At 40.8% G+C, this 27,877-nt stretch overlaps 1 protein-coding gene across 2 annotated transcripts in view; it reads left to right on the top strand.

Moving 5' to 3' along the window:
- The window catches only part of MPP1 (MAGUK p55 scaffold protein 1), a 188,140-nt gene that overhangs the window by 64,462 nt on the left and 95,801 nt on the right, over window positions 1-27,877 (top strand). For both annotated transcript variants that reach the window (XM_063432380.1, XM_063432379.1), the window contains one exon: window positions 23,152-23,237. In XM_063432380.1, coding sequence (XP_063288450.1) covers window positions 23,152-23,237 — 86 coding nt within the window. The remainder of the gene's footprint in view (window positions 1-23,151; window positions 23,238-27,877) is intronic.

Raw genomic sequence — 27,877 nt, 5'->3', positions numbered from 1 at the left:
CGGGCAGATGAGCAGGAACTGCTCAAGGCGAGAGACGGAGTGGCAGATGGTTGGAGGGGGCAAGGAGGACAGCAGTGGTTGACGTGGCTAAAGATGCTGGACCAGGAGGAGGATGGCGGCTTTGAGTTTGTGTGCTGCTTGTACTCATGTGTTGATCCCATAGGCATTTGTGATGTGCGATCATGTGCCTTCGCAAAGCAGTTGTACCTAGGTGGGTGTTGGACTTCCCACGACTCAGTTTCTTTTGGCACAGGTTGCAAATGGCATCGCTGTTGTCAGAGGCAGACACACAAAACAATGCCACACTGCTGAGCTCTGCAATGACTGCATTCTGGTGGTGGCAACAGCATGCGTTGATTGGCGTGCTGTCTGGCTGACCCCGGGTGCCGATGCATGCTGTCTGACTGTGCCTCTAGCTCCTTGCGACGACCTCCCCCTGCTTCCAACTCGTGTCCTCCTCTCTGTCTCCCCATCTGAACTTTCCCCCTGTTCTTCTTCTCTTATAGCGGGCACCCACGTGACATCCACGGACGCATCGTCATCATCAACCGCTTCACTTGTATCGGACAACTCAGCAAAGGAAGCAGCAGCGGGTACAACATCATCATCATCACACCGTACGTCCATGTGTGTAATGCTGCCTGACTGGGACATATCCCTGTTATCTACATCCTCTGGCAATAATGGTGGTTGCGCATCACTCATTTCTTCCAACGGGTGTGTGAATAACTCCTCTGACATACCAAGTAAAGCGGCTGTGGTGCTAGTGTTGGTGGTGGCGGCAGGCGGGCGAGTGGTAATTTGAGAGGTGCCCGAAGCTAAGCTGGAGGAAGATGTTGCGTCAAGGTTCCGAGCGGAAGCTGTAGAAGATTGGGTGTCCTGTGTTAGCCAGTCAACTATGTCCTCAGAACTTTTTGAGTTCTGGGTACGTGGCCTCTGAACACTGGGCAATTTCTAGGGTTTTTTTTTTATGTACACTACTGTTACACCAGATATGAGTTGCACTGGTGTGACACTGTGCCCTGGAAGGCCCTGAAACGCACACGTGCGAAGGAAACTGACTTCTATTATATTACAGTCAAAAAAGTTTTTTGTTTTTTTTTTTTAAATGCAAGCTATTGTGACACCAGATATGAGTGGTGGCATTGGGCAAGTGGGCACAGTATACGCTGTGAGCCTGAGACACACGCTGGCAGGCAGGCAACTGCATTTAGATTACACACAAAAAAAAAAAGCAGACTGATGTTCTAGCCCTAAATAGGGCTTTTTGGGGTGCTGTCCTTACAGCAGAGATCAGATGAGTCCTTCAGGACTGTAGTGGACACTGAATACACTAGCCTAGCTATCTATTTCCCTATTAAATCAGCAGCAGCACATTGTCCCTCCTCTCACTAAGAATGCAGCTTCAGAATGAATCTAAAATGGATGCTGTCCAGGAGGTGGGAGGGTCTGCTGCTGATTGGCTGGAATATGTCTGCTGACTGTGAGGTACAGGGTCAAAGTTTACTCAATGATGACGAATAGGGGGCGGACCGAACATTGCATATGTTCGCCGTCCGTGACGAACGCGAACATGCGATGTTCACCGGGAACTATTCGCCAGAGAACCGTTCGGGACATCACTAGTCATGACAATATTAACAACATAGGTAAAGTATGCCACTGCGGCAAATAAAAGTCTGCAGAGTCTTAACGGTAATAGACGTGACATTGATAAGCGTTGCACATTTTTATATAGCTATATAGCTATAGGCACAGGTTGCTAGCTGTCTTATCTATAACATCCATGTTCCTGTACAAAAGCAGCCCTCCTGGTCCGATTGTGTCTAAGGGTTTGTCTGTGTATGAGAGTGGTTGGCACGGCTCCTGGACCAGCCTGGGGTGCTACTCTAGTGAGCTATTGTAGGGATTAGCCCTGTATGTACATTTTGCATTGAGACATGCCTCTTGTGTATCGTTTTGTACAGTGACTGGAACACTCGTGGAGGGGGGGGGGGGGGTAGGCTTAGCACAAGGCTTTTACCGAGACCCAGTGGAACGCAGATCGAGACTAAGTGAGACGCACGCGAAGGTTCAGACAACTATCTTCCCGGCTTTCCCTCTTACTGCTACCTCTTGACCGGCCAGAGGTTTAGTGAGTAACCACTTACCCGGATTCTGCTTATCCCCAAGGACTTTGTAGATATACCTATTTGATTTTTCATTTTACCCCCTTTTTTTTTTTACTCTAATATTCAAAGATGCTGTGAACGTTTTTCTAATAAACTTGATATATTTTTTATTCATACGATGGGTGTTTGCTGAATTCAATAGATCCCTGAGGGCATTCACTGTATCACTCTAGATCTATGCCAGTGACCTAGTTTGTGATCATAAGCCTCTGCTGCATGACAAATGACCGTATTTGTTATTTACCATACGGATATATTATCACAGATAGAGATACAGTGTAGCTGGTACGTATTTCTATTTCGTTACTGGCAATCTGTATCCACTGTTACACTTATTTATACAGACTTTACCTTACATTTCTAAGGATTTTTAGTATTTTGGGCCAATTTACTTATTACAGAGACTTTATATGTGGCCAGCACTACTGTTAATATATGTAATTTCAGTGTTTTTTTCTCATTTCTTTCTTTCTTTCTTCTTTTTTCTTTTTTCTTTCTTCTTTTTTCTTTCTTCTTTTTTCTGTGCTCCTACTTCCATGTGTACATATTTTAGCTTCAGTATTTACATATTGTAGATATTGTAGACTCTCACCTTTTTTAAAAAAAAAAAAAAATTTTGTAGTTAGGAGATCTCCTGGTACGCTTAGGGTGTTATCCCTTTTTCAATTAGTTTAACAGTTTCAGAGCTTTAATGGGAAGCTTTTTTTTTTTACCAGTTGAGATCTTCTTCCTATTCTTTCACCTAAAGGTTGTACAATCCATAACACAATTTTCTCCACTCACTTAGGGTAGAGTTTTCCACCCAATTTTATATTAGCACACGGCTTGTCTGTCTATCAGTGGGGTTGTCTGTTCGGTGCAGTCAACATGAGTCAGAGCAGGCTGCGTTGTCGAAGCATGGTTATGTCTTGTGTCTATTGGGCAAGTGTTATCTTGTGATATTTGTTGTGTTGGTAGCATATCGTTGCCCGCTAGGGTTTGTCGAGTTATGTGCCTAATGCATTTAGGGAGTTGGTGAGCAGTCCGGGCCAAGATTATGATGCCGTTATAGGTCCCATTTCCCTGAGGGTGTTGAGCTTAGGAACTAAACTGGGTGTGAGACTTGTAGGTTAGTCTAGTGTGTTAGGAGTTGAGGTTGTGTGGGTAGCGCTGGGTGTACCCTGTCTGTCCCGCTTGGTGTCAGGTCTTGTGGCCGGGTAAGTTAAGGCTCCTGGGTGGGTAGTGCCCCTTTACCACGGGGTGGTGGTGGGGGGGGAGGGAGGTTATGTCGCCGGGGTTGGGTGCGTTGTTACTTGTCATGGCCTTTGTGGGCATTGTTCGTGTTTGGGCACCAGGTAGGGTTCTAATCCCTTAACAGTTACTATATGCAAAACAAAAGAACAAATAAAAGATTAACAAAAAGAAACTTTAGATTATGTCGCTGCGGCCTCAGGTCTCAGCACTTCGACTGTCTCTTGGGACAAAGAGTGGTATGTCTGCTACATTCCACTGGTGAGACCGAGGTGGGTCTGTCGAGGTAGTGTTGTGGACGTCCAGGCCCAAGGCCGTTAGGAGTGTAGGGCCGTCTTTGGGATCCGTCTTAGCTGTAAATGTCACACTACCGTTAGCTTTAACTGAAAAAAACAACACATATTTGGATTCAGCAAAGTCTCACGAGTACAACAGTAACCCCCATTAACGGTTTTTACAGTGTTTTGGAAAGTTACAGGGTCAAATATAGCACATTCCATTTTTCAGGTTTTTTTAATTGAAATTTGCCAGATTAATAATGTTATCTTTGAGACCGTGTGTTAGCCCAGGAATGAGAATTACCCCCATGATGACATACCATTTGCAAAAGTAGACTACCCAAGGTATTGCAAGTGCGGCATGTCCAGTCTTGTTTTTGTGTGAAAAAAGTAAAAAACTAATATTTGGAGAGTGTTTGTGACTAAGTGGCTACTAATAATGACTGGACATACCCCATTTGCAATACCTTGGGTTGTCTACTTTTTCAAATGGTATGCCATCATGGGGGTAATTCTCATTCCTGGGCTACTATACAGTCTCAAAGGCAACGTAACCAATCTGGCAAATTTCAATGTGAAAAAAATTAAATGCAAGCCTTATATTTGACTCTCTAACTTTCCAAAACACCATAAAACCTATACATAGGGGGTACTTTTATACTTGGGAGACTTCACTGAACACAAACATAAGTGTTTCAAAACCGTAAAACATATTACAACAATATTGTCAGTAAAAGTGCCGTTCGTGTGTGAAAAATGCAAAAAAAATTATCTTTTACTAAATATATCATCGTTGTAATACAATTTATCATTTAAAACAGTACCCTCCATGTACAGGATGTATGGTGTCTTGGAAAGTTACAGGGTTAAATATAGTGCGTGTGAATTAAATTCTCTGCACTTTCTGCCTGGATTGTCAGGCACGTCAATCAAATTTTAATTAATGAAATCACATAATTATGTTAAAAGATTACTTAAGCATACACATAGAATTTATATATATATATATATATATATATATATATATATAATGTATTTAAATTCTACGTGTATACTTATGTAGTTATTTATGTAATTATATATATTTATCTATAAATATTTGCAGTTTTTGTAATATATATATATATTATGTCATTCTAAGTGTATTTTGTTACCTATATATATATATATATAGATAAATGAAGTAAAGCAAGCTGCACTCACGGACTTATGAATTCAAATGGTGTTTATTCCATCGAAGGTAGAAAAAAAAGAAGATCGACGTTTCGGTCCACACAGGGACCTTTCTCAAGATCAAGTGATACAAACATTTCATAGAAAACATCTCAGATATATAGGACATTACATTAATTAGAACAACTTACCCCAGGTGATGTGCTTACTCGCCGGCGTTCACCGCTGAACACCGCGCATGCGCGCACTGCCTTGTGACCCTACGTTAACCCCCGGTCCATGCGTAATGACGCAACGTGTACATCGCTGTCATAGCAACGTATATAGACGTTGCCATGGGACCGCCGTGGAAGCTCAATTAAACCATAACAGTGCTTAATGGTGAAAAAAATTAAAAGAAAGATGAGAAATGGATTAATTTACATTTAACTAACTCTTAAAAAATAAAAAATGAAAAAATGAAGGAAATGTCAACAATTAGTTAAAGGCAGATATTAAATCCCAGAAACCATTAAGGTTGGTAAATAGCAAGTTAAAGCCTGTTAAGGTTTATAGTTTATGGCGTGGGGAGTATGTCTTATGGTGCTATCACAGCATATAAAAGTGTTGGATTATCTTAATCCTATCACACTATGGTTTGGAGATTTACTCCTTTAACTTCAAATTCTGCCGTGTTGAGAAAAGATTCACCTAAAGAACAAAAAGTCCCTTTTTAGCTATATTACATTATTCTATGGTCATAGGGCGCCTGGTTAAACTACAATGGACCCCAAATTCACTTATTCCTGCTTAGGGTAATGTTTCGTGTGGTACTAAATTAGTATATATTGGATTACATATTCGCCCCCAAAGTTATCTCGAAATTATTGCCATGGGCAACCTGTATTTCTATAGTTCCCGAAGCATAAGGGCATCCTTAAAGTTTAACACTAATAGACATTTTCAAATATTCATACAAAAAAACTTATTTACATAATATACATTCCTATTGCAAGCAATAGATCAAATAAATGAATGATACGATATCATTTCGTTAAGGCCTCTTGGTGAGACAGTGTCCAGTCTGAAGATCCAAAACGTTTCCCTATTAAGGAGTAATTTCCCTCTATCCCCACCCCTCCGGGGTTCAGGGATATGATCAATGGCCGTGAACTTTAATGAGGAGAGGGGGTGCTTAAGCTCCAAAAAATGTCTTGCGACTGGTTTGTCGCTTTTTCCATCCCTGTAGGCAGTCCGAATATTGGAACGGTGTCCCCGTATACGGTCACAAAGCTGTGTTTCGGTTTTGCCTATATAAGATAGGCCACACGGGCATAAAATTTTATAAATCACGAACATCGTTTTGCATGTAATTGTGAACTTAATGAAGAACTCTTCATTGGTGTGTGGATGGTGGAAAGAGCGTGTGGGAACCATATGGCTGCAGGTAACGCAGCCAAGGCATCTTACGCTGCCTCGTTTTTGTGTCTTTTCCATCTTCATATAGCTTTGTGTGGGGTCCGATTTTACCAGCATGTCTCGCAGGTTTCTATTACGTTTGTAACATATTAGTGGTTGTTGTTTAAAAATTCCCGGGAGTGTATTATCCTGTGCCAGCATATTCCAGTTCTTCTTGATGATGTTTGATAGACTCGGTGCCTTACTGTTATAAGTCATTGGACATAATATTCGACTTTGAGATATCGCTCCCTTTCTTGGAGTATGATCTCTGGCTTGCTGTAGCGCAAGGATCCAATACACCCCCCTGGAAGACCGATCGTTTCAGCGGTGGGGGGTGTCTTGGAACCGGTAGCTAAGTGGTTGGACAATCTTTTTAAAAAACCAGTTGCCGATCTGGAAACGTGTATTAAAGACACCCCTACACTGATCAAGACATTAACAACAATTCGATTACAAGGCAAAAAGGTGATATTAATGACCATGGACGTCAAAAGCCTTTATACAGTAATTCCCCATACACAGGGGATAGAGGCTATGCGCCAAGTCCTAACACACTCCAAATCCTACAAGGGACCAAATATAGAATATATTCTCTACATGTTGGAACTGGCACTATCTAATAATTATTTTCGGTTCGAAGAAGAGTGGTTTATGCAGATTGCCGGCACGTCCATGGGGGCGGCAATGGCCCCCATGTACGCAAATGTATATATGTATATTTTTGAAACGACCTACATACTTCCAGTCTACGGTGATAAAATCATGAACTTTTTCAGATTTATTGACGACCTATTAATAGTTTGGACAGGTACAGCTCAGGAAGCGCAACAGATGGTGGATAATTTAAACAAATTGGATACACCTATTCGATTCACGTCGGAAATTAGCACTGAGAGGGTACATTTCCTTGATCTACAAATATGGCCAGATGGAAATGAACTTCAATTTTCACTGTATACCAAGCAAACGGATCGCAACACACTCCTCCATGCACGGAGCGCTCACCCCGAACATTTAAAGGCATCATTACCCAAAGCACAATTTCTAAGAACGATACGCAATAACTCTACCTGTGCGAAAAGGGAAGAACAATTAGCGGAAATGAAGAACAAATTCCTATCTAGGGGATATAATAAAACGGACCTGGAAACAGCGCTACAGCAAGCCAGAGATCATACTCCAAGAAAGGGAGCGATATCTCAAAGTCGAATATTATGTCCAATGACTTATAACAGTAAGGCACCGAGTCTATCAAACATCATCAAGAAGAACTGGAATATGCTGGCACAGGATAATACACTCCCGGGAATTTTTAAACAACAACCACTAATATGTTACAAACGTAATAGAAACCTGCGAGACATGCTGGTAAAATCGGACCCCACACAAAGCTATATGAAGATGGAAAAGACACAAAAACGAGGCAGCGTAAGATGCCTTGGCTGCGTTACCTGCAGCCATATGGTTCCCACACGCTCTTTCCACCATCCACACACCAATGAAGAGTTCTTCATTAAGTTCACAATTACATGCAAAACGATGTTCGTGATTTATAAAATTTTATGCCCGTGTGGCCTATCTTATATAGGCAAAACCGAAACACAGCTTTGTGACCGTATACGGGGACACCGTTCCAATATTCGGACTGCCTACAGGGATGGAAAAAGCGACAAACCAGTCGCAAGACATTTTTTGGAGCTTAAGCACCCCCTCTCCTCATTAAAGTTCACGGCCATTGATCATATCCCTGAACCCCGGAGGGGTGGGGATAGAGGGAAATTACTCCTTAATAGGGAAACGTTTTGGATCTTCAGACTGGACACTGTCTCACCAAGAGGCCTTAACGAAATGATATCGTATCATTCATTTATTTGATCTATTGCTTGCAATAGGAATGTATATTATGTAAATAAGTTTTTTTGTATGAATATTTGAAAATGTCTATTAGTGTTAAACTTTAAGGATGCCCTTATGCTTCGGGAACTATAGAAATACAGGTTGCCCATGGCAATAATTTCGAGATAACTTTGGGGGCGAATATGTAATCCAATATATACTAATTTAGTACCACACGAAACATTACCCTAAGCAGGAATAAGTGAATTTGGGGTCCATTGTAGTTTAACCAGGCGCCCTATGACCATAGAATAATGTAATATAGCTAAAAAGGGACTTTTTGTTCTTTAGGTGAATCTTTTCTCAACACGGCAGAATTTGAAGTTAAAGGAGTAAATCTCCAAACCATAGTGTGATAGGATTAAGATAATCCAACACTTTTATATGCTGTGATAGCACCATAAGACATACTCCCCACGCCATAAACTATAAACCTTAACAGGCTTTAACTTGCTATTTACCAACCTTAATGGTTTCTGGGATTTAATATCTGCCTTTAACTAATTGTTGACATTTCCTTCATTTTTTCATTTTTTATTTTTTAAGAGTTAGTTAAATGTAAATTAATCCATTTCTCATCTTTCTTTTAATTTTTTTCACCATTAAGCACTGTTATGGTTTAATTGAGCTTCCACGGCGGTCCCATGGCAACGTCTATATACGTTGCTATGACAGCGATGTACACGTTGCGTCATTACGCATGGACCGGGGGTTAACGTAGGGTCACAAGGCAGTGCGCGCATGCGCGGTGTTCAGCGGTGAACGCCGGCGAGTAAGCACATCACCTGGGGTAAGTTGTTCTAATTAATGTAATGTCCTATATATCTGAGATGTTTTCTATGAAATGTTTGTATCACTTGATCTTGAGAAAGGTCCCTGTGTGGACCGAAACGTCGATCTTTTTTTTTTTTTTTTTTTCTACCTTCGATGGAATAAACACCATTTGAATTCATAAGTCCGTGAGTGCAGCTTGCTTTACTTCATTTATCTACAATTTAACTCCCTGGAAGTCTGGCACCCGGCAAGCCTCTTAAGGCACTACTTCATACGTTGAGCGTGAGTGCTGAGAACTGTTGTATTTCTATATATATATATATATATATATATATATATATATGTGTATTAATAACAAAATACAGTTAGAATGAGATTACATATGTATATATAATTTATATAAAAAAAATGTTATTTATTATTGTAATTATAAGTGTGTGTGTGTGTGTATATATATATAAAACGTCATACGTAATGTATTTTAATATTAATATAAGTACATATATTAATGTTAAAATACACTTCGAATGACATTACATATATACATTACATATATATATATGTAATGTATATATGTAATGTCATTCGAAGTGTATTTTAACATTAATATATGTACTTATATTAATATTAAAATACTAACTCATTGGCTGGTGTCAAAGTGGGTGTTACAAACACTCACTTTGACACTGATCTTTTCCCCTCTCCCCTCTGTAGCGTTTTGTGAGGCGAGAGAGACAGAGATCGTGATATATCTTTAACTGCTCTCTCTCTTCTGGCACTGTTCCTGCTGACCTTAAACATGCCACTGTAATACCTATCCTGAAAAAAACATCTCTTGACCCGTCCTCCCCCTCTAACTATCGTCCCATATCCCTGCTCCCTTACTCATCAAAGCTTTTGGAAAGACTTGTCTTTACCCGTGTGTCTCACTTCCTTAATTCCAACTCTCTCCTTGACCCTCTTCAGTCTGGCTTCCGCCCTCTCCACTCTACTGAGACCGCTCTTATCAAAGTGACTAATGACCTAATCTCCGCTAAATCCAAAGGTCACTACTCCATATTAATTCTCCTTGACCTCTCTGCTGCCTTTGACACAGTTGATCATGCTCTCCTCCTTCAAACTCTTCAATCACTCGGTCTCTGTGACTCTGTCCTCTCTTGGTTTTCCTCCTATCTCTCCCAACGCTCATTTAGTGTCTCCTTTTCCAAGGATACCTCCTCCCCTCGCCCTGTCTCGGTTGGAGTTCCCCAAGGCTCTGTCCTTGGTCCCCTTCTATTTTCTCTTTATACTGCCTCTCTTGGAAAACTTATTGCCTCTTTTGGATTCAACTACCACCTGTACGCTGATGACACTCAGATATACCTCTCCTCACCGGACCTCTCCCCAGCCGTCCTGCAACATGTCACTGCTTGCCTCTCTTCCATCTCTGACTGGATGTCGTCACGCTTTCTCAAACTTAACCTCTCTAAAACTGAACTCCTTGTCTTTCCTCCTCCTAATACTGATCCTCCTCTCTCACTCTCCCTTCAAGTCAGTGATATCCACATAAGTCCATCCCTACAAGCGCGCTGTCTTGGCGTCATACTTGACTCTGGTCTCACCTTTGAGTCTCACATCCAGTTTGTTGCCAAGTCCTGTAGGTTCCAACTCAAAAACATAGCCCGCATCCGCCCCTTTCTTACGCAAGATGCTACCAAGGAGCTTGTCCATGCTCTAGTAATTTCCCGCATGGATTACTGTAACCCTCTCCTGATTGGTCTCCCCAAAAGCCGTACTGCCCCGCTACAGTCTGTAATGAATGCTGCAGCTAGACTGATTTTCCTATCCAGTCGGTCCTCTCACACCTCGCCCCTCTGCCAGTCCTTACATTGGCTCCCTGTATCCTATAGGAGTCAATTCAAAGTGCTAACCCATACATTTAAAGCACTGAACAATTCCAACCCCTCTTATATCTCTTCACTGATCCAGAGGTATGCCCCTCCTCGTACCCTCCGCTCTGCCCGCGACCACCTCCTGACCGCTGCTCGCACCCGTACGGCCAACTCACGCTTGCAGGACTTCTCACGGGCGGCTCCTCTCCTATGGAATAACTTGCCTACTGCCATCAGACTCTCCCCTAGTCTTCAATCATTTAAGAAGGGCCTTAAAACCCATCTCTTCAGGAAAGCGTATGGCCTCCCAGAGTAATCTCTCCCTTACATACCTGTCGCTTGCTCTCCTATGGGATAGTGCTTTGCTCTCTCCTCCAGCTCTGCTTCACTCCTACTTGATATTTCCTATCCTAATGTTTCTAATACCCCACCTCCTATAGACTGTAAGCTCATTTGAGCAGGGTCCTCTTCAACCTATCATTCCTGTAAGTTTTCTTGTAATTGTCTTATTTATTGTTACATCCCCCCCTCTCAAAATATTGTAAAGCGCTACGGAATCTGTTGGCGCTATATAAATGGCAATAATAATAATAATAATATATTGTTGCAGCAGGTGTTCCAGAGAGTTTTAAAAAAGTATCAGCAGTGAATAAAAAAACCCTTTTAACCCCTTCCCTGTCAGATATGTTACAGACAGTGCATTTGTACTGTCTGTATTTTTTTTTGCCCTTAAGGGTTAACTTTATTTAAAAAATCTGTGTCTTAGATTGTCTTAGTCAGTCAGTTTCCTTTCCCCAAATCTCCATTATATTCTTTTAACAGTAGTTAGTTTAGGGATTACTGTTTTAGTCTGTTTTAGTAGCGCATGTACAGCTTGGAGGAGGCATATGCCTTCTTGGCGTCAGACTCTGACGCCACTGACACTGCGTCCGATTTTGACCCAGGTCAGTTTAGCGAAACGTCTAGTGACGTGTCATCTGTGTGTGAGCCAGCTGCTAAAAGAAGCTGTGCTTCCACTGCTACGCCGAATGTGGAGGAGGACTGGGTACCTCCACAGTCAGCTGAGCCCAACATCCCCCCTTTTAGTGCCAACGCAGGCATTAATGTGAATGTGGTTGACTTCTCCCCTATACAATATATAGAGTTATTTTTAGGGGATACCATCTGGGAGGAAATGGTTTCCCAGACTAATTTATACGCTAGCCAATTTACTGAGACCAATCCAGGTAGCTAAACAGTCAGGGAGCATGCTTGGCATCCCACAGATGTCCCTGAACTTAAAACATTCTGGGCTCCTACAATGCTCATGGGGATAATAAAGAAGCCATCAATCCGCTCTTACTGGAGCACCAACCCAATTTGTTTGACTCCTATATACTCCCAAACAATGCCTAGACCAAGATATGAGCTGCTGCTGAGATACTTACATTTCAACGACAATACCCACTGTCACCCCAGAGATCATCCGCAATTGATAGGCTTCATAAAATCCGCCCACTAGTAGACCATCTTCAGAACAGATTTTCTGAAGTTTATACTCCACAACAAAATGTATCTATTGATGAATCCCTTATGAAATATAAAGGGAGATTAGGGTTCAAACAGTATATCCCCTCAAAGCGCTCTAGGTATGGCGTTAAAGTGTACAAACTGTGCGAGAGCGAAAGTGGCTACACATTTGCCTTTCGTGTATATGAGGGGAAAGATGGTCAACTGAACCCTCTTGGCTGTCCTGACTCTCTGGGAACAAGCGGGAAACTTGTTTGGGACCTACTGATCCCCTTGTTCAATAAAGGTTACCACCTTTATGTGGACAATTTTTATAGCATTGTCAGTTTGTTTCAAACTCTTTATGGTTTGCAGATACTGGCCTGTGGCACTGTGAGAAGAAATGCCAAGGATTTCCCCAGACCTTTTATAGAGGCCAAATTAAAAAAAAGGTGAATGTAAAGTTCTGGGCAAAGCTAAAGTGCTTGCAATAAAATGTAAGGACAGGAAGGATGTTAATATACTAACCACCATCCATGACGAAAGCATGTCAGACGTCACTGTCCGAGGCAGAGTACAGACCAAACCTGTTTGCATCAGGGCTTAATAGGCACATGGGGGTGTTGATTTGGCTGATCAGCTGATGCAGCCATATCTTATCTTAAGAAAGACAAAAGCCTGGTATAAAAAGGCCTACCACATAATTCATTTAAAAAAAATGAATCCAGAAAGAACCACCTTTCTCCAATTTCAGTTCAAGCTGATTTCCACAATAATTTATGGAGATGGTCAAGTTCCAACAACGGTGCCAGAGGAGTCCAGACATTTTATTTTTAAAATACCGCCAACTACAAAAATAACAAATCCCCTGAAACGTTGCCGGGTCTGTTATAAAAAAGGGAAAAGGACAGATACCCCTTTGCACTGTTTTTTTTTCTTTTGAAAGCAGCAAATTTTAGTTAGTCAGTTTCCTTCCCCCAAATCTCCAGTTAGATTATTTTTGCAGGAGTTAGTTTAGAGAATGCTGCTAAAGGTGCATTTGATACCTGCACATTTGGTTAACAAAGTTTTATGGCAGTAACGTATAACTGGCTGGCCGAAACCAGATGACGTGTGCATAAAAAGCAGAATTCAAAAATTACCACCATGCACGTTCTCTGAAATTTGTTTAGCACAATGGTTGTGGGAAGGATTTGAAAACACCCCATATACAATACCCTAGAATGTCTACTTTATAAAAATATAAACTTTCATGATATTAACATTAACAGGGGGATGCATAAATATGCCAAACTGAAGATAGGCCAAGCATACCTATAGATTAAGTTGAAAAACTGATATGTACAAGTCTCGATCGTGGCCTTTTAGCCCCCAAACAACCCGACAAGCATATGCATGGGTGGTATCACTGTACTCAGGAGATGTTGCTGAACACATATTGAGGTGTTGTTTGGCAATGTCACATAACAGGATCTGCTAATTCATACCTAAAGTACAATGTGTGTGAAAAAAACACCAAACAAATTACTACCTAAAAGTTTGACAAAGTCTGGTGGTAGAATTAGTGCATGGAAAGTGTTAAAATACCACCATTTGAAATACCCTAGGGTGTCTACTTTCCAAAAATATATGGTTTGGTGTGGGTAAAATACATTGGTCGGCCTTACAAATGCCCCAAATAGGACATGTGCGCAGGTTGACTACATGTCAAAATTCCAAGTTGAAAAATGGATATGCGCACCTGCCAAATGTGGCCTTTTAGCCCCCAAACAACCCGACAAGCCTATGCATGGGTGGTACTCGGGAGATGTTGCTGAACATATATTAGTGTGTTTTTTGGCAGCAACACATAACAGGATCTGTTAGTTTATACCTGAATTGCAATGTATGTGGGGAAAAAAAATAAACCTACCTATGCAAAGTTTGGAAAAGACTGGTGGTAAAATGGCTGCATAGAAAGTGTCAAAATATCCTTAGATGAATAACCTGGGTTGTCTACTTTAAAAAATATATATATATATACATGTGGGGTGTTTTCCAGAGATTTTTTTTTACAGATAATAGTGTTACAATGTCACTATTGATACATTTTAAAATGTATGTTTTGAAACCGCAATATCCTACTTGTACTTATAGCCCTATAACTTGCAAAAAAAAGCATGTAAACACTGGGTATTTTTAAACTCAGGACAAAATTTCGAATCTATTTAGCAGTTTTTTTCATTAGCTTTTGTAGATGAGTAAAAGATTTTTCAAGTAAAAGTCAAAAACATGTATTTTTTTCAATTTTGCATTATATATATTTTTATTTTTTTAAATTAAATTACATCAGATTATATAAATAATGGTATGGAAAGAAAGCCCTTTTTGTCCTGAAAAAAACAATATATAATTTGTATGGGAACAGTTAATGAGAGAGCGGAAAATTACAGCTAAACACAAACACCACAAAAATGTAAAAAGAGGCCTGGTTGCAAATGTACAACATCGCAAAAACAGTCCAGTCCTTAAGGTGTCTGAAATGCTGGAACCAGCCCCATTGTGAAGGATACTGCCACTGATGCTGTACTCAAGCACTGTACTTAAGTTATGGAGTGACTAGTTCTTAGTACTGTGAAAATTATCTATTCAGGTTTGGTACTATTTAGCCCTAGTGCTCCAATAAAAAATAAAGGTTAAAAAATACCCAAGTGTCCCTATTGGGGATTATTAGAGCAGAATCAAGGTATAGATGTGCTCAAAAACAAAAAAAAAGGGTCAATATACAGGCAGAGTGGATAACAGAGCAGTAGTAACCAATGCAGGACTCTGGGATGGTACTGCGATTATGATACCTATGGTGGCTAAACTAAACTATTCACCAACCCTGGTCGCTGGAGAGAACCATAAATGTTTGTGTCCATCAATGGGATGGATCAATAGATCAAAAAGTCCCTTTTTAAGGGGATAATAGATGCAGCACTTAGTTGTGGATGAAGGGGGTGAAATTGAACTCCTCATTGAGTCCATGAGGTGCCACTGTTTTGAATTGATGTATCCATCTTGATTCCTTTTTTAAAAATTATAAGATTAAAGTTACCTTTTCTTGTATTAAGATGGATACGTTCCAAAATTTGGAAAGTGAGATTGGAAGGATCGGTGTTGTGGAAATTTCTCACGTGATTTGCTACAGGAGTGGAGATGTTTAAGTTTGTCAATGAGTTTACATGTTGTAATACTCGCCTATGGAATTCTTGGTAGGTTTTCCCTATATATTGAAGATTGCAGCTACAAGTTATGACATCGATGACCCTAGTCGTGCTGCAATTCATGAATTCTTTGACATGTACAGTTTTTGTATTGGTACATAGTACTGTTTTGGATGGCATAACATATCTGCAGGCCTTACAATGTCCACACCTGTACAGCCCCTTGGATGACTGTAACCAGGTCAGCGGTGGTTGTTGTGGTTCCAGGTGACTATGGACTAGTAAATCACGTAGATTTGTTTGCTCTACGTGGTGTGATGCTAGGAAATTGTGGAAGGCTGGTTGCCACATCCTTATCATGAATGAGTATGGGCTAATTATCTTACGAATGGGATCCCAATACTGATCATAGGTTCCAATGCATCTTATTGTGTGTTTCGTGGATTTACTCCTTTGGTTTCTAAGGCTACTGGCTCTGTCCATCAGTGAGACACGGAAAGCTTTTTTTAAGGATCCTGTTAGGGTATCCTTGCTCTTTAAAATGTGTTCTGAGTGCCTTGGCTTCCTTTTGGAATGTTTCCTCATTAGAGCAGTTCCTTTTGGCTCTAAGGTACTGTCCGAAGGGGATACCCGCCTTTAGTTTATAAGGGTGGTGGCTATTCCAATGTAATAGATTATTACATGAGGTGGGTTTGCGGTATAATTCCGTTTCAATTTCTCCTCCTGCTGTTAATCGGATTGTAAGGTCAAGGAACTCCAAATGATTCTCACTGATGACATGAGTGAGTTTTAAGCCTATTTGGTTCTTGTTTAATTTTGAAACCATCTCCTCAAAGGTGCTAATGGGTGCTGTCCAGAACACTAGGACATCATCTATGTAGCGGTGCCAACTGAGGATACGTTGCTTGTAACCAGATTGTAATATTTTTTCCAAGATGGTGGCTTCCCACCAGCCTATATAAAGATTAGCATACTAGGGGCACAGGCTGTTCCCATAGTTGTGCCCCTAGTCTGCAGATAATAGATGCCATTAAAAACAAAGAAGTTGTAGGTAAGTATAAATTCCAAGGTTTCTAATTGGGGGTGTATAGTTACTTGCCATATTAGGCAGTTTAACCGTTTCAATTGGACTCTGACTGCAGCAGAGCCTATTCTATAGAGATAGCTACTATCTCTCTCCCCCGAACTGCTCTGTATAACATTGTGTAAATAGATACTTTTTCATCATATTATCTTTTATTTTGATACTTTGAGGTTTTACGATTATCTCTTTGTGACAATTACTATTACAACTCTTACACCACATGTAATCAGGAGACACTTTTTGGTAGTATTTTTTTTTCTTCCTTTTTGCTCTTTCAATTAACATTTAGGGGTTACCCCCCATTTTTGCCATTAACTACAATTTCTTAGTCTCCTTTCACCGTATAGGCTTTTTTTCTTTTCTTTTTCATCTGTGTCTTATCTGCACTTATAGAAACATAGACAAAGAAACATAGAATGTGACGGCAGATAAGAACCATTCGGCCCATCTAGTCTGCCCAGTTTTCTAAATACTTTCATTAGTCCCTGGCCTTATCTTATAGTTAGGATAGCCTTATGCCTATCCCACGCATGCTTAAACTCCTTTACTGTGTTAACCTCTACCACTTCAGCTGGAAGGCTATTCCATGCATCCACTACCCTCTCAGTAAAGTAATACTTCCTGATATTATTTTTAAACCTTTGTCCCTCTAATTTAAGACTATGTCCTCTTGTTGTGGTAGTTTTTCTTCTTTTAAATATAGTCTCCTCCTTTACTGTGTTGATTCCCTTTATGTATTTAAATGTTTCTATCATATCCCCCCTGTCTCGTCTTTCCTCCAAGCTATACATGTTAAGATCCTTTAACCTTTCCTGGTAAGTTTTATCCTGCAATCCATGAACCAGTTTAGTAGCCCTTCTTTGAACTCTCTCTAAGGTATCAATATCCTTCTGAAGATAGGGTCTCCAGTACTGTGTACAGTACTCCAAGTGAGGTCTCACCAGTGTTCTGTACAATGGCATGAGCACTTCCCTCTTTCTACTGCTAATACCTCTCCCTATACAACCAATCATTCTGCTAGCATTTCCTGCTGCTCTATTACATTGTCTGCCTACCTTTGAGTCATCAGAAATAATCACCCCTAAATCCCTTTCCTCAGATGTTGAGGTTAGGACTCTATCAAATATTCTGTACTCTGCCCTTGGGTTTTTACTTCCAAGATGCATTATCTTGCACTTATCCACATTAAATGTCAGTTGCCACAACTCTGACCATTTTTCTAGTTTACCTAAATCATTTTCCATTTGGCTTATCCCTCCTGGAACATCAACCCTGTTACATATCTTAGTATCATCCGCAAAAAGACACACCTTACCATCAAGACCTTCTGCAATATCACTAATAAAAATATTAAAGAGAATGGGTCCAAGTACAGATCCCTGAGGTACCCCACTGGTGACAAGCCCAAGCTTCGAATATACTCCATTGACTACAACCCTCTGTTGCCTGTCACTCAGCCACTGCCTTACCCATTCAACAATATTGGAATCCAAACTTAAAGATTGTAGTTTATTGATAAGCCTTCTATGTGCAACAGTGTCAAAAGCCTTACTGAAATCTAGTTAAGCAATGTCTACTGCACCACCCTGATCTATAATTTTAGTTACCCAATCAAAAAAATCAATAAGATTAGTTTGGCATGATCTCCCTGAAGTAAACCCATGTTGTCGCTGATCTTGAAATCCATGTGTTTTTAGATGTTCAACAATCCTATCCTTTAACATGGTTTCCATCACTTTCCCCACTACTGAAGTAAGGCTTACTGGCCTATAGTTGCCCTACTCCTCCCTATTACCTTTCTTGTGAATGGGCACAACATTCGCTAACTTCCAATCTTCTGGGACTACTCCTGTTATCAATGATTGGTTAAATAAATCTGTTAATGGTTTTGCTAGTACACCACTAAGCTCTTTTAATAGCTTTGGGTGTATTCCATCAGGCCCCATTGACTTATTTGTCTTTACTTTTGACAGTTGAAATAGAACCTCTTCCTCTGTAAACTCACATGTAATAAATGACTAATTTATTCTTTTTCTTAACTGAGGTCCCTTTCCTTCATTTTCATCTGTAAATACCGAACAAAAATATTCATTGTGGCAGTCAGATAGACCTTTATCCTCATCTACATACCTTCCTTCTTTTGTTTTTAATCTAACTAATCCTTGTTTTACTTTTCTTTTCTCATTTATGTATCTAAAAAAAGTTTTGTCCCCCTTTTTTTTACTGACTGTGCTATTTTCCCTTCTGTGTTTGATTTGGAAGCTCTTATAACTTGCTTAGCCTCTTTCTGCCTAATCTTATAGGTCATTCTGTCTTCCTCACTCTGGTTTTTTTTTATAATTACTATAATTATGTTACTTTAACCCCTGTATCAAAACTAAACTTCAAATTCTAAATGTCGTCTTTCTCAGAAATGCTTTACACTTGAGAAAGGGAGATTTTCCGAAAGCTTCTCATTGAATTGTTAGTCCAATAAAAAAGGTATTACGAGATATAAATTTTATCTGGTTATTTACATCTACATCACCGGACTAATACGGCTACAAAAAGAGTTGTGGTGGGGGAAAAGTGTTGATGAAAACCCCTTCTTTGAGCTCATTTGCATGAGCAAGTCATATGGCTTGAGTGGTGTGTGTGTGTGTGTGTGTGTGTTTGTGTTTAGCAATGTAATATATCTATATTTACAGTACGCTGTAATGTTTGATGTCAGGAGTGTCTTTTGTTTGAATACTTACCTGGTATTTGCCAGGTGCTGGTCACCACATCTACATAGAGGTACTGACTGACACCTTGTCAGACCACATGTCTGTTGGCAACCAGCATGACTGCTTGCATGGGGTGGAGTTAGGGCACTCCTGGCACTGTGAACACTGCAGAATGCTATAGTGGTCATAGTGCTCAGACGGTTTCTTTTAGTGACCCATTTTTAAACATTGAATGTAATGTACACCCTTTTGTATTTTAACCCCTTAAGGACACATGACCCGTGACATGTCATGATTCCCTTTTATTCCAGAAGTTTGGTCCTTAAGGGGTTAAAGTGAATCTGTCGGAACAGGTTTCCATTAAGTAAGTTGGAATATCTCCTTTTAAAAGCAAAAATCTAGGTAGCCCCTGCACTCCAACCAAAACAATAAGAAAAGAGTACCTGGTGCTCTGGTGGTTGAATGATACAAAATACAAAAAATACCGGCACTCAAGGATTTTCAGCAAGTCAAATCTTTCTATTTCGAAGAAAAGAATCGACGTTTCAGCTCCTCACAGGAGCTTTCATCAGGACACCTATTTTAACCCCTTAACCCCTTAAGGACACATGACATGTGTGACATGTCATGATTCCCTTTTATTCCAGACGTTTGGTCCTTAAGGGGTTAAGGACACATGACCTGTGACATGTCATGATTCCCTTTTATTCCAGAAGTTTGGTCCTTAAGGGATTAAAGTGAATCTGTCGGAACAGGTTTCCATTAACCCCTTAAGGACACATGACATGTGTGACATGTCATGATTCCCTTTTATTCCAGAAGTTTGGTCCTTAAGGGGTTAAGTAAGTTGTAATATCTCCTTTTAAAAGCATACATAATTTTTTATCTAATGCAAATGCATAAAGGAATATATGGTAAATGTGCCATCTCCAGTGCAAACTGCTTACACAATCTGCCACAAAACTGGCACAATGGTTAAAGGGATACTCCAGGCACCCAGACCACTTCTGCTCATTGGAGTGGTCTGGGTGCCAACTCCCACTACCCTTAACCCTGCAAGTGTAATTATTGCAGTTTTTCATAAACTGCAATAATTACATTGCAGGGTTAACTCCACCTCTAGTGGCTGTCTACTAGACAGCCACTAGAGGTCACTTCCTAGTTTCTAGCACAGGTTTCCTGTGCTAGAGCGTCGCTGGACGTCCTCACTCTGGGTGAGGACCTCCAGCGTCGCTCAAAACCCCATAGGAAAGCATTGAAATGATTTTTCAATGCTTTCCTATGAGGAGACGTAATGCGCATGCGCGGCATTTCCGCGCATGCGCATTAGGTCTCCTCGGCCGGTGGGCGAGAATAGTCTCGCCCACCGGCCGACGTAATCACAAGGAGGAGCGTCGCGGAGGCGGAGACAGCGGCGAGGGACATCGCCGCTGTCCCAGGTAAGTCACTGAAGGGGTTTTCACCCCTTCAGTAACCGGGGATTGGGGGGTTGGAGGGAGAGGGACCCTCCAGTGCCAGAAAAACGGATCGTTTTTCTGGCACTGGAGTTTCCCTTTAATCAATGGCCGTTGCCAGGGCCTTCTTTAACATTGATTGGACCCTGGGCAAGCATTTGTTTGGGCCCCCTGGATCCTGCCATCCCTCGCCCTCCCCGGAAACTTTCACTCTCTGGCATGCAATCACGCCCTCCACCCCAACACAGTGGCAGAACTAATGTAGACAGGGCCCTGGTGAAAGACATTGTTTTGAGCCTCCCCTCTAGCGCAAGAGCAGAGAAAAGATAGATCCTCATCTGTTGTACAATTCCCACGATGCTATGTCAGCTGGGAATCTACCATTTGACCATTCTTGCAGGGCTGTATTTGTGAGCAGTGTTTGTGCATTTGAATGTGAGCATGTTGTTGTATACAGTATGTGTGTGCATGTAGGGTGTAGTATTGGTGTTTAAGTGTAGGGATGTGCTTCTATATACTTTTTGAGTTTGAATTCAGGGGTGTGTTTGTATGTAATGTTTGCAGGGGTGTGGTTGAATGTTGTGTTTGATTGCCTTGATGAATGATATACATTCACAGATATACATACACATTAGCACACTGATACATGCAAACATCTGGACACATGCACACACTGACAAAGACTGGCGTATACACACACAGCCACATACATAAATACACGTGCAAACACAGAGATAAAGACACTGGCACATCCACACACAGAGATACACACTTACACACACTGACACAGATATATACACAAATACATATGTATTTGTGTGCAGTGTTGGCGTAGGAATGCTGAGATGTATGCCTTGTCAAACAGATGCACTCTCACACAAACAGTGATACACACAGGAACACAGATACACATGCAGTGGTGTATTTGTGTGCATTGTTAATGTTGGAATGCAGGGTTGTATTTGTGTGCAATGTTAGATGGGATGTATGCATTGCCACACGCACAGATACACACTTACACATACTGACACTCATACACACACAGGTACATATACACACTGACACAAAGGTACATGTACACTGACACAAACACAGCCAGATAAACACACACTGACATACAGCCAGATACACACTTACACACACACACAGTCAGATACAAACACTGACACAAACACAGCCAGATACACACACAGCAGATACACACACAGTGAGATACACACACACACACACAGTGAGATACACACACACACAGTGAGATACACACACACACACAGTGAGATACACACACACACACACACACACTCAGATATACACATACAGTCAGATAAACACACAGTCAGATAAACACACACACACACACAGAGTCAGATACACAAACAGTCAGATACACAAACAGTCAGATACACAAACAGTCAGATACACAAACAGTCAGATACACAAACAGTCAGATACACAAACAGTCAGATACACAAACAGTCAGATACACAAACAGTCAGATACACAAACAGTCAGATACACAAACAGTCAGATACACAAACAGTCAGATACACAAACAGTCAGATACACAAACAGTCAGATACACAAACAGTCAGATACACAAACAGTCAGATATACACACACACACAGTGAGATACACATACAGTCAGATACACACACACACACACACACACAGTCAGATACACACACACACACACACAGTCAGATACACACACACACACAGTCAGATATACACACACACACACACACAGTCATATGAATTCACATAGTTTAGCCACCCTCCTTACCTTTACAGAAGTGTGGCTTCCCTGTAGTCCAGTGGGAGCTGGATGGTTGAGATTGATGGGAGTCTTCTTCTTGGTCTGTACCTCCTCCTTCTCTCCATGTATGTCTAATCCTCCCCAGCGGCACTCTGTTAAATGGGAGGAAGTGACCTCACAACACTTCCTCCCAGCAGGCCGGAAGACAGGGGCTCGGTCAGGAGCTCTCTTAAAGGGCCGGGGGCCCCTGATTACATCACCTGCTGCAGCCCACTGGGATATTTCTCAGTATCCCGGTGGGCTGTTCAGACCTGGCTGCGGACAGGGGGCCCACAGGGCAGCTGCTTTGGGCCCCCCAGGAGCCCAAAAGCCCCCCAGGAGCCCAGCAGCTGCCCTGTTTGCCCCTTGTTAAAGACGGCCCTGGCCGTTGCTCATTAAAATATATATGTGTGTGTGTGTGTGTATGTGTATATATATACATTATATATATATATATATATATATATATATATATATATATATGTGTGTGTGTGTGTGTGTGTGTGTGTGTGTGTGTGTATATATATACATTATATATATATATATATATATATATATATAGAGAGAGAGAGATAATTAAATGTTTTTTTTTTTCCCTTTTAGGATCTCTTCATGTTGGAGATGAAATTCTTGAAATTAATGGAAAAAGTGTCCAAAATCAAAGTGTGGATCATCTGCAAAGTGAATTGGTGAGAAAGCTGACCTGCAACATGGTTTTTGAAAGATAAGCATAAATACTTTGGCAGGTAGAAAAGGTCCTATAAAATCCTTATAAAATCCCAAATCCTTATAACTTTTGATAAAGCCTCTGGAGAGGCGAAACGCGTCAAGTGGGACCCCCTTCTTTTGGACATTTGTACCTATATTTATATATGTGATATTTTATAATAAATAGTCTATTTTAATTCATTTTAGACATCTACCTTTTATTATTTTATACTATTACTTTTTTATGTCCTGTTAACTACCTGGTGCCATCATATCCTTAGGTGGGGATAGTACCACCCATGCTGTGATAACTAGAGCAGGTCCTTGCTCTACAAATTGTAAGTACATTACTTTATCCTATTACCCTGATTTTATAGTACTTACTACACCATCAGAGCGTTTTTTTCTCTTTCATCCCCATTGTGCATTTGGAAGACCAATACCATCGTTTACCATCCTGTATCCTTAGACGGGGATTATACCGTCCACGCTGAAAAAAGTAGAGCTCTTATATAGCTCTACCGTATGTGAGTGTTTTTCTTACAGTTACTTAGCACAAAAAAATTGCACTGTTATATACTGTATTGCACTATTATTTTTTTCTGTTTTATTATTCCGAGGTATTTTACCCACTTTTCCTCGCAGAGGTGTATGTACGTATAATTTTTGGGCGCAGTATACGCCATATTTTATATCTAACATTAGAAAATGCCTAGACCAGTGTAGTTGGGGGATTCATTATTTTCTTCCAGTGTGTGTCTATATAATATTTGTCAACCCTATCTTGCCCCCCAAAAATATTAATCTTTCTTAAATTTCTGAGCTTGTAGATTAAAAGTACTACAAACTGCTCTGTGCAGTTTCTCATTACCTGTGCTTCTGCTGCATTAAAGGACCACTATAGTGCCAGGAAAACAAACTCGTTTTCTTGGCACTATAGGGTCTTTGGGTCACTCCCAGGCTGAAGGGGGAGGAAGGGGTTAATCACTTACCTTTCTCCAGCGCCGGGCTCCCTCTTCCAACGTCAGCGCTGCATGTGCGGCAAGAGACGCGAGCGCATTCAATCAATCCATAGGAAAGCATTTCTCAATGCTTTCCTATGGACGGCAGCATCTTCTCACTGTGATTTTCCCAGTGAGAAGCGCGGAAGCGCCTCTAGCGGCTGTCAATGAGTCAGCCACTAATTTCTCTCAAACTGCTATGTTTACAGCTGCAGGGTTAACCATAGATGGACCTGGCACCCAGACCACTAAATTGAGCTGAAGTGCTCTGGGTACCTATAGTGGTCCGTTAAGCAAACAATTGGTTCACAGCTACGTTTTTAAAGCTGGTGCTGTTTTTTTTAATGATTTTCCATATATTTACATGGAATAAAGAAAGTACACCCTCTTTCAATACTATGGTTTTACATATCGGGACATAATGATCTGTTCCTCAGCAGGTCTTAAAATTAGGTAAATACAACCTCCGATGAACTGGAACACATGACCTATTACACCATGTGTTAATATCCTTAATGCTTTCTTACAGGGACACTATAGGCACCCAGACCACTTCAGCTCAGTGAAGTGGTCTGGATGCAAAGTCTCAAGTCCCTTAACCCTGCAAAGGTAATTATTGCAGTTTTTAATGAAGAGGGTTAACTCCACATGTAGGGGGAGGGGGCACTATAAGTAGCTACAGTACCAGGAAAACAATGGTTTTCCTGGCACTATATTTTCCCTTTAAGAATTAAGAGGCTAAGTAACAAATGCTCTTGATTGATTTATCAGCAAATGTGACCACCTCCATAAAAGCCAAAGTTTTAGCAGATTGCTGGTCTGGAGCATTCAGGTGTCAATGCCAAGGGGGAAATAAATTGGCAATGATCTTAGAAAAGCAATTGTTGTTGCCCATCAAACAGGGAAACGTTATGAGGCCATCATCAATCTATAGTGAGAAAGATGAATCTTTGATTCACTTTATCCTAAGGAAGGTCCCTGCGTAGACCGAAACGTTGATTTTTTGATACAGGGAATAACTGATTTTTCAATTTTGATACCACAAGTCTGTGAGTGCATCCTCTACTTCTCTTCTATTGTGCTCAATATATGTAGGAGTAGGTGGTATGATCCCCACCAATGATATCACTCCTCGAGTCCTCCAGTGGGTGTGTTGGAGAGAGTAAAAGGAATTATATTATAAAATAAAATAGAATAAAAGGATAGGCTTGGAGGCTCCAATAGCATAAATGAGCTATCTTTATTATGAAAAAATAGTAACATAAAACAGCTTTAAAAAACACTAACACGTTTCTCCTGCAAAGAGGCTTTATCAAAGTGTTACAGCATCAGAGGCCTATCCTGTTTAAATAGCAGATACAATTGATTACATCATCACAATTAGTTACATCAATCAATCATGTGATACAGAAAACATATTAAAACTTATTAAAACAAACAATAATACAGTGCAGATGGGAGGGGAACATAAAATAGGTATAATTATCAAATGGATAAACATAAATCTTAAAATTGAGGAAGATAAAAGAAGAGGATGTGGTGGTTTTAAGAAGGGCACCAAGATGGCTGCCAAATTATGTTAATGTGGGACAGGGCCGCCATCAGGGGGTGACAACCATAACTGTTGTCACGGGCCCGGCGGCCCTCGTGTAGCGGCGGAATTGCCCGCAAGCTGATGGGGCCCATTGGGAGGCACATGCACTTAGGGCCACCCGATGGGCCCTATATCTTCAGGGGCCCGGTCAGAGTAATTGTACTCACGATATGCTCGGACGAGTTCTGTGAGCAGTGTATGCACTCACTATAGGCACTATGACGAGTTGCTGTGCACAGTATATGTACCCAATATATGCTCTGTGTGTGGGTGTCTAAGATGACTCAGCCTCAGTAGGGGTACACACTATAAAGTCCTTGTATAAGGACTAGATCCTCTTTAGATGTATCCACTAGATGCTCTATGTCGCATTGTTTTGTTATCCACTCGACCTTAGTAGATGCACCCACTATATGCTCTATGCCGAGTTTGAAGTGTGGACTCCGCTTCATTAGTTGTATGCACTGTATTCGTTAGGAATGAGTACTCAACCTCCGTGCATGCTCTGTTTAGGAGTTACTTGACAGCCTTAGTATATGCATCTACTATATACTCTGTCGAGTTGATGTGAGGTCTCAACTTCAGTAACCACTATAGGCGATTTTAGGAGGGTTCATTTCCTTTTATATACTCTAAAAAATAAAAAAAATAAAAAAAACAGCCTCTATATGCCTTATGTATGAGGTACTGGGAAGACAGGGCCTCAGTATATGTCTTCACTAGTTTCTCTATGGATGAGTTACCAGGAGTTGTATGCTCATGAGACAGTATAGAGATGGCATCTTCACAGAAGCTCATAAATCTATATCTATATCATCTCCACAGGAGTTGCGTAACCCTGGTATAGGGCATAGGTTGTGTAGGTATTCCTTCTGTTCATACAAGATTCAGTATAGGTTACTGATATCTCTGGCAATTTGGACGGTTGACGAACACACACACAATGTAGGTGTTTTCAAGGTGCTGCCTGATCCAGAGATGTTTTTTGTTATTAGTTTTTTCTTTTCATTTTTTGCTCAACACACTGCAGAAGAGGATTAACCTCTTCCCCAATCGTTTCATAAATTGCAGTTGTCTATTAAAATTCCGTTACTTGTATCAGGTGATTAACGTGTAACCTCGGTACTGTCTAAAGAAGTACAGTTGTGTATATTAAGGCGATTATTTAAATTTTTTGGAGAACAGACGCAGCGTACAGAGGTAAAAATTTCTGAGACCGACGTTTCCCCAGCAATCCATATATTCTATTGCCTATTCATAAGAGTCCCTAGATCTCGTAACATGTTAAAAAAAAAAAAAAAAAGGAAGGAACCGGTGTAGGCGCTCTCTCTCTCTCCTGCATGCGGTTATCTTGCTGAGGTGCAAATTCATCTAGTAGATATTTCGGTAGTTCCTTTCAGAGGGATTGTCATAGCCGTCAAGCTCAGAGAGGGTATTTGGAATTAGGAAGTTTGGTCCTTATGTCCGTGTAATTTGATTCCTCTCTGGAGAGGAAAATTATTGTTCCAGCCAGGGCTCTGTTCACAAACTTTTCAACGACCAAGTCACTTCCTGTTTCAGTACAGGTCCCTCGGTGATGGATAACTCTCTTTGTAATGTGTCTTACTTCCGCTTACGTTTTTTTCTAGTTGTCTTAGAAAATTAGGTCTATCGGAGCCTTATCCTGGTTCTTAGTCAATGCTGAGCATAAAAGATTCTGATTCCCAAACGTTCAAAGCTCTATCGGTCTCATGATATATAGGGATCTACCCTAGTGGTTCTGTAGAGTTTCAGGTTGATAGCCTGACTACGGCTAGGGTGCTTCTTCATCATCTAGGTCTGCAAGAAGATTTGTTTGGCTATGTTGCTTGGCTAAAATCGCCTATATATCCTGTTTTAAGGTCTACTTTCTGATAAGGGTTAGAAATTTTTTGGGGGGATTTTGGGAACACCCCTGCTGGTGTGTTTCATTCGTCTAAAAACCCTTGCTTTAATGTCTCCTGGTTTTTTGTTCGGCAGGCTTCGGCGTTTTCTGCTTTGAGGTCCA

This window comes from Pelobates fuscus, chromosome 9 (genome assembly GCF_036172605.1).
Source record: "Pelobates fuscus isolate aPelFus1 chromosome 9, aPelFus1.pri, whole genome shotgun sequence".
In the NCBI taxonomy this organism is placed as follows: Eukaryota; Metazoa; Chordata; class Amphibia; order Anura; family Pelobatidae; genus Pelobates; species Pelobates fuscus.
This window is presented reverse-complemented; position numbering and strand designations above follow the sequence as displayed.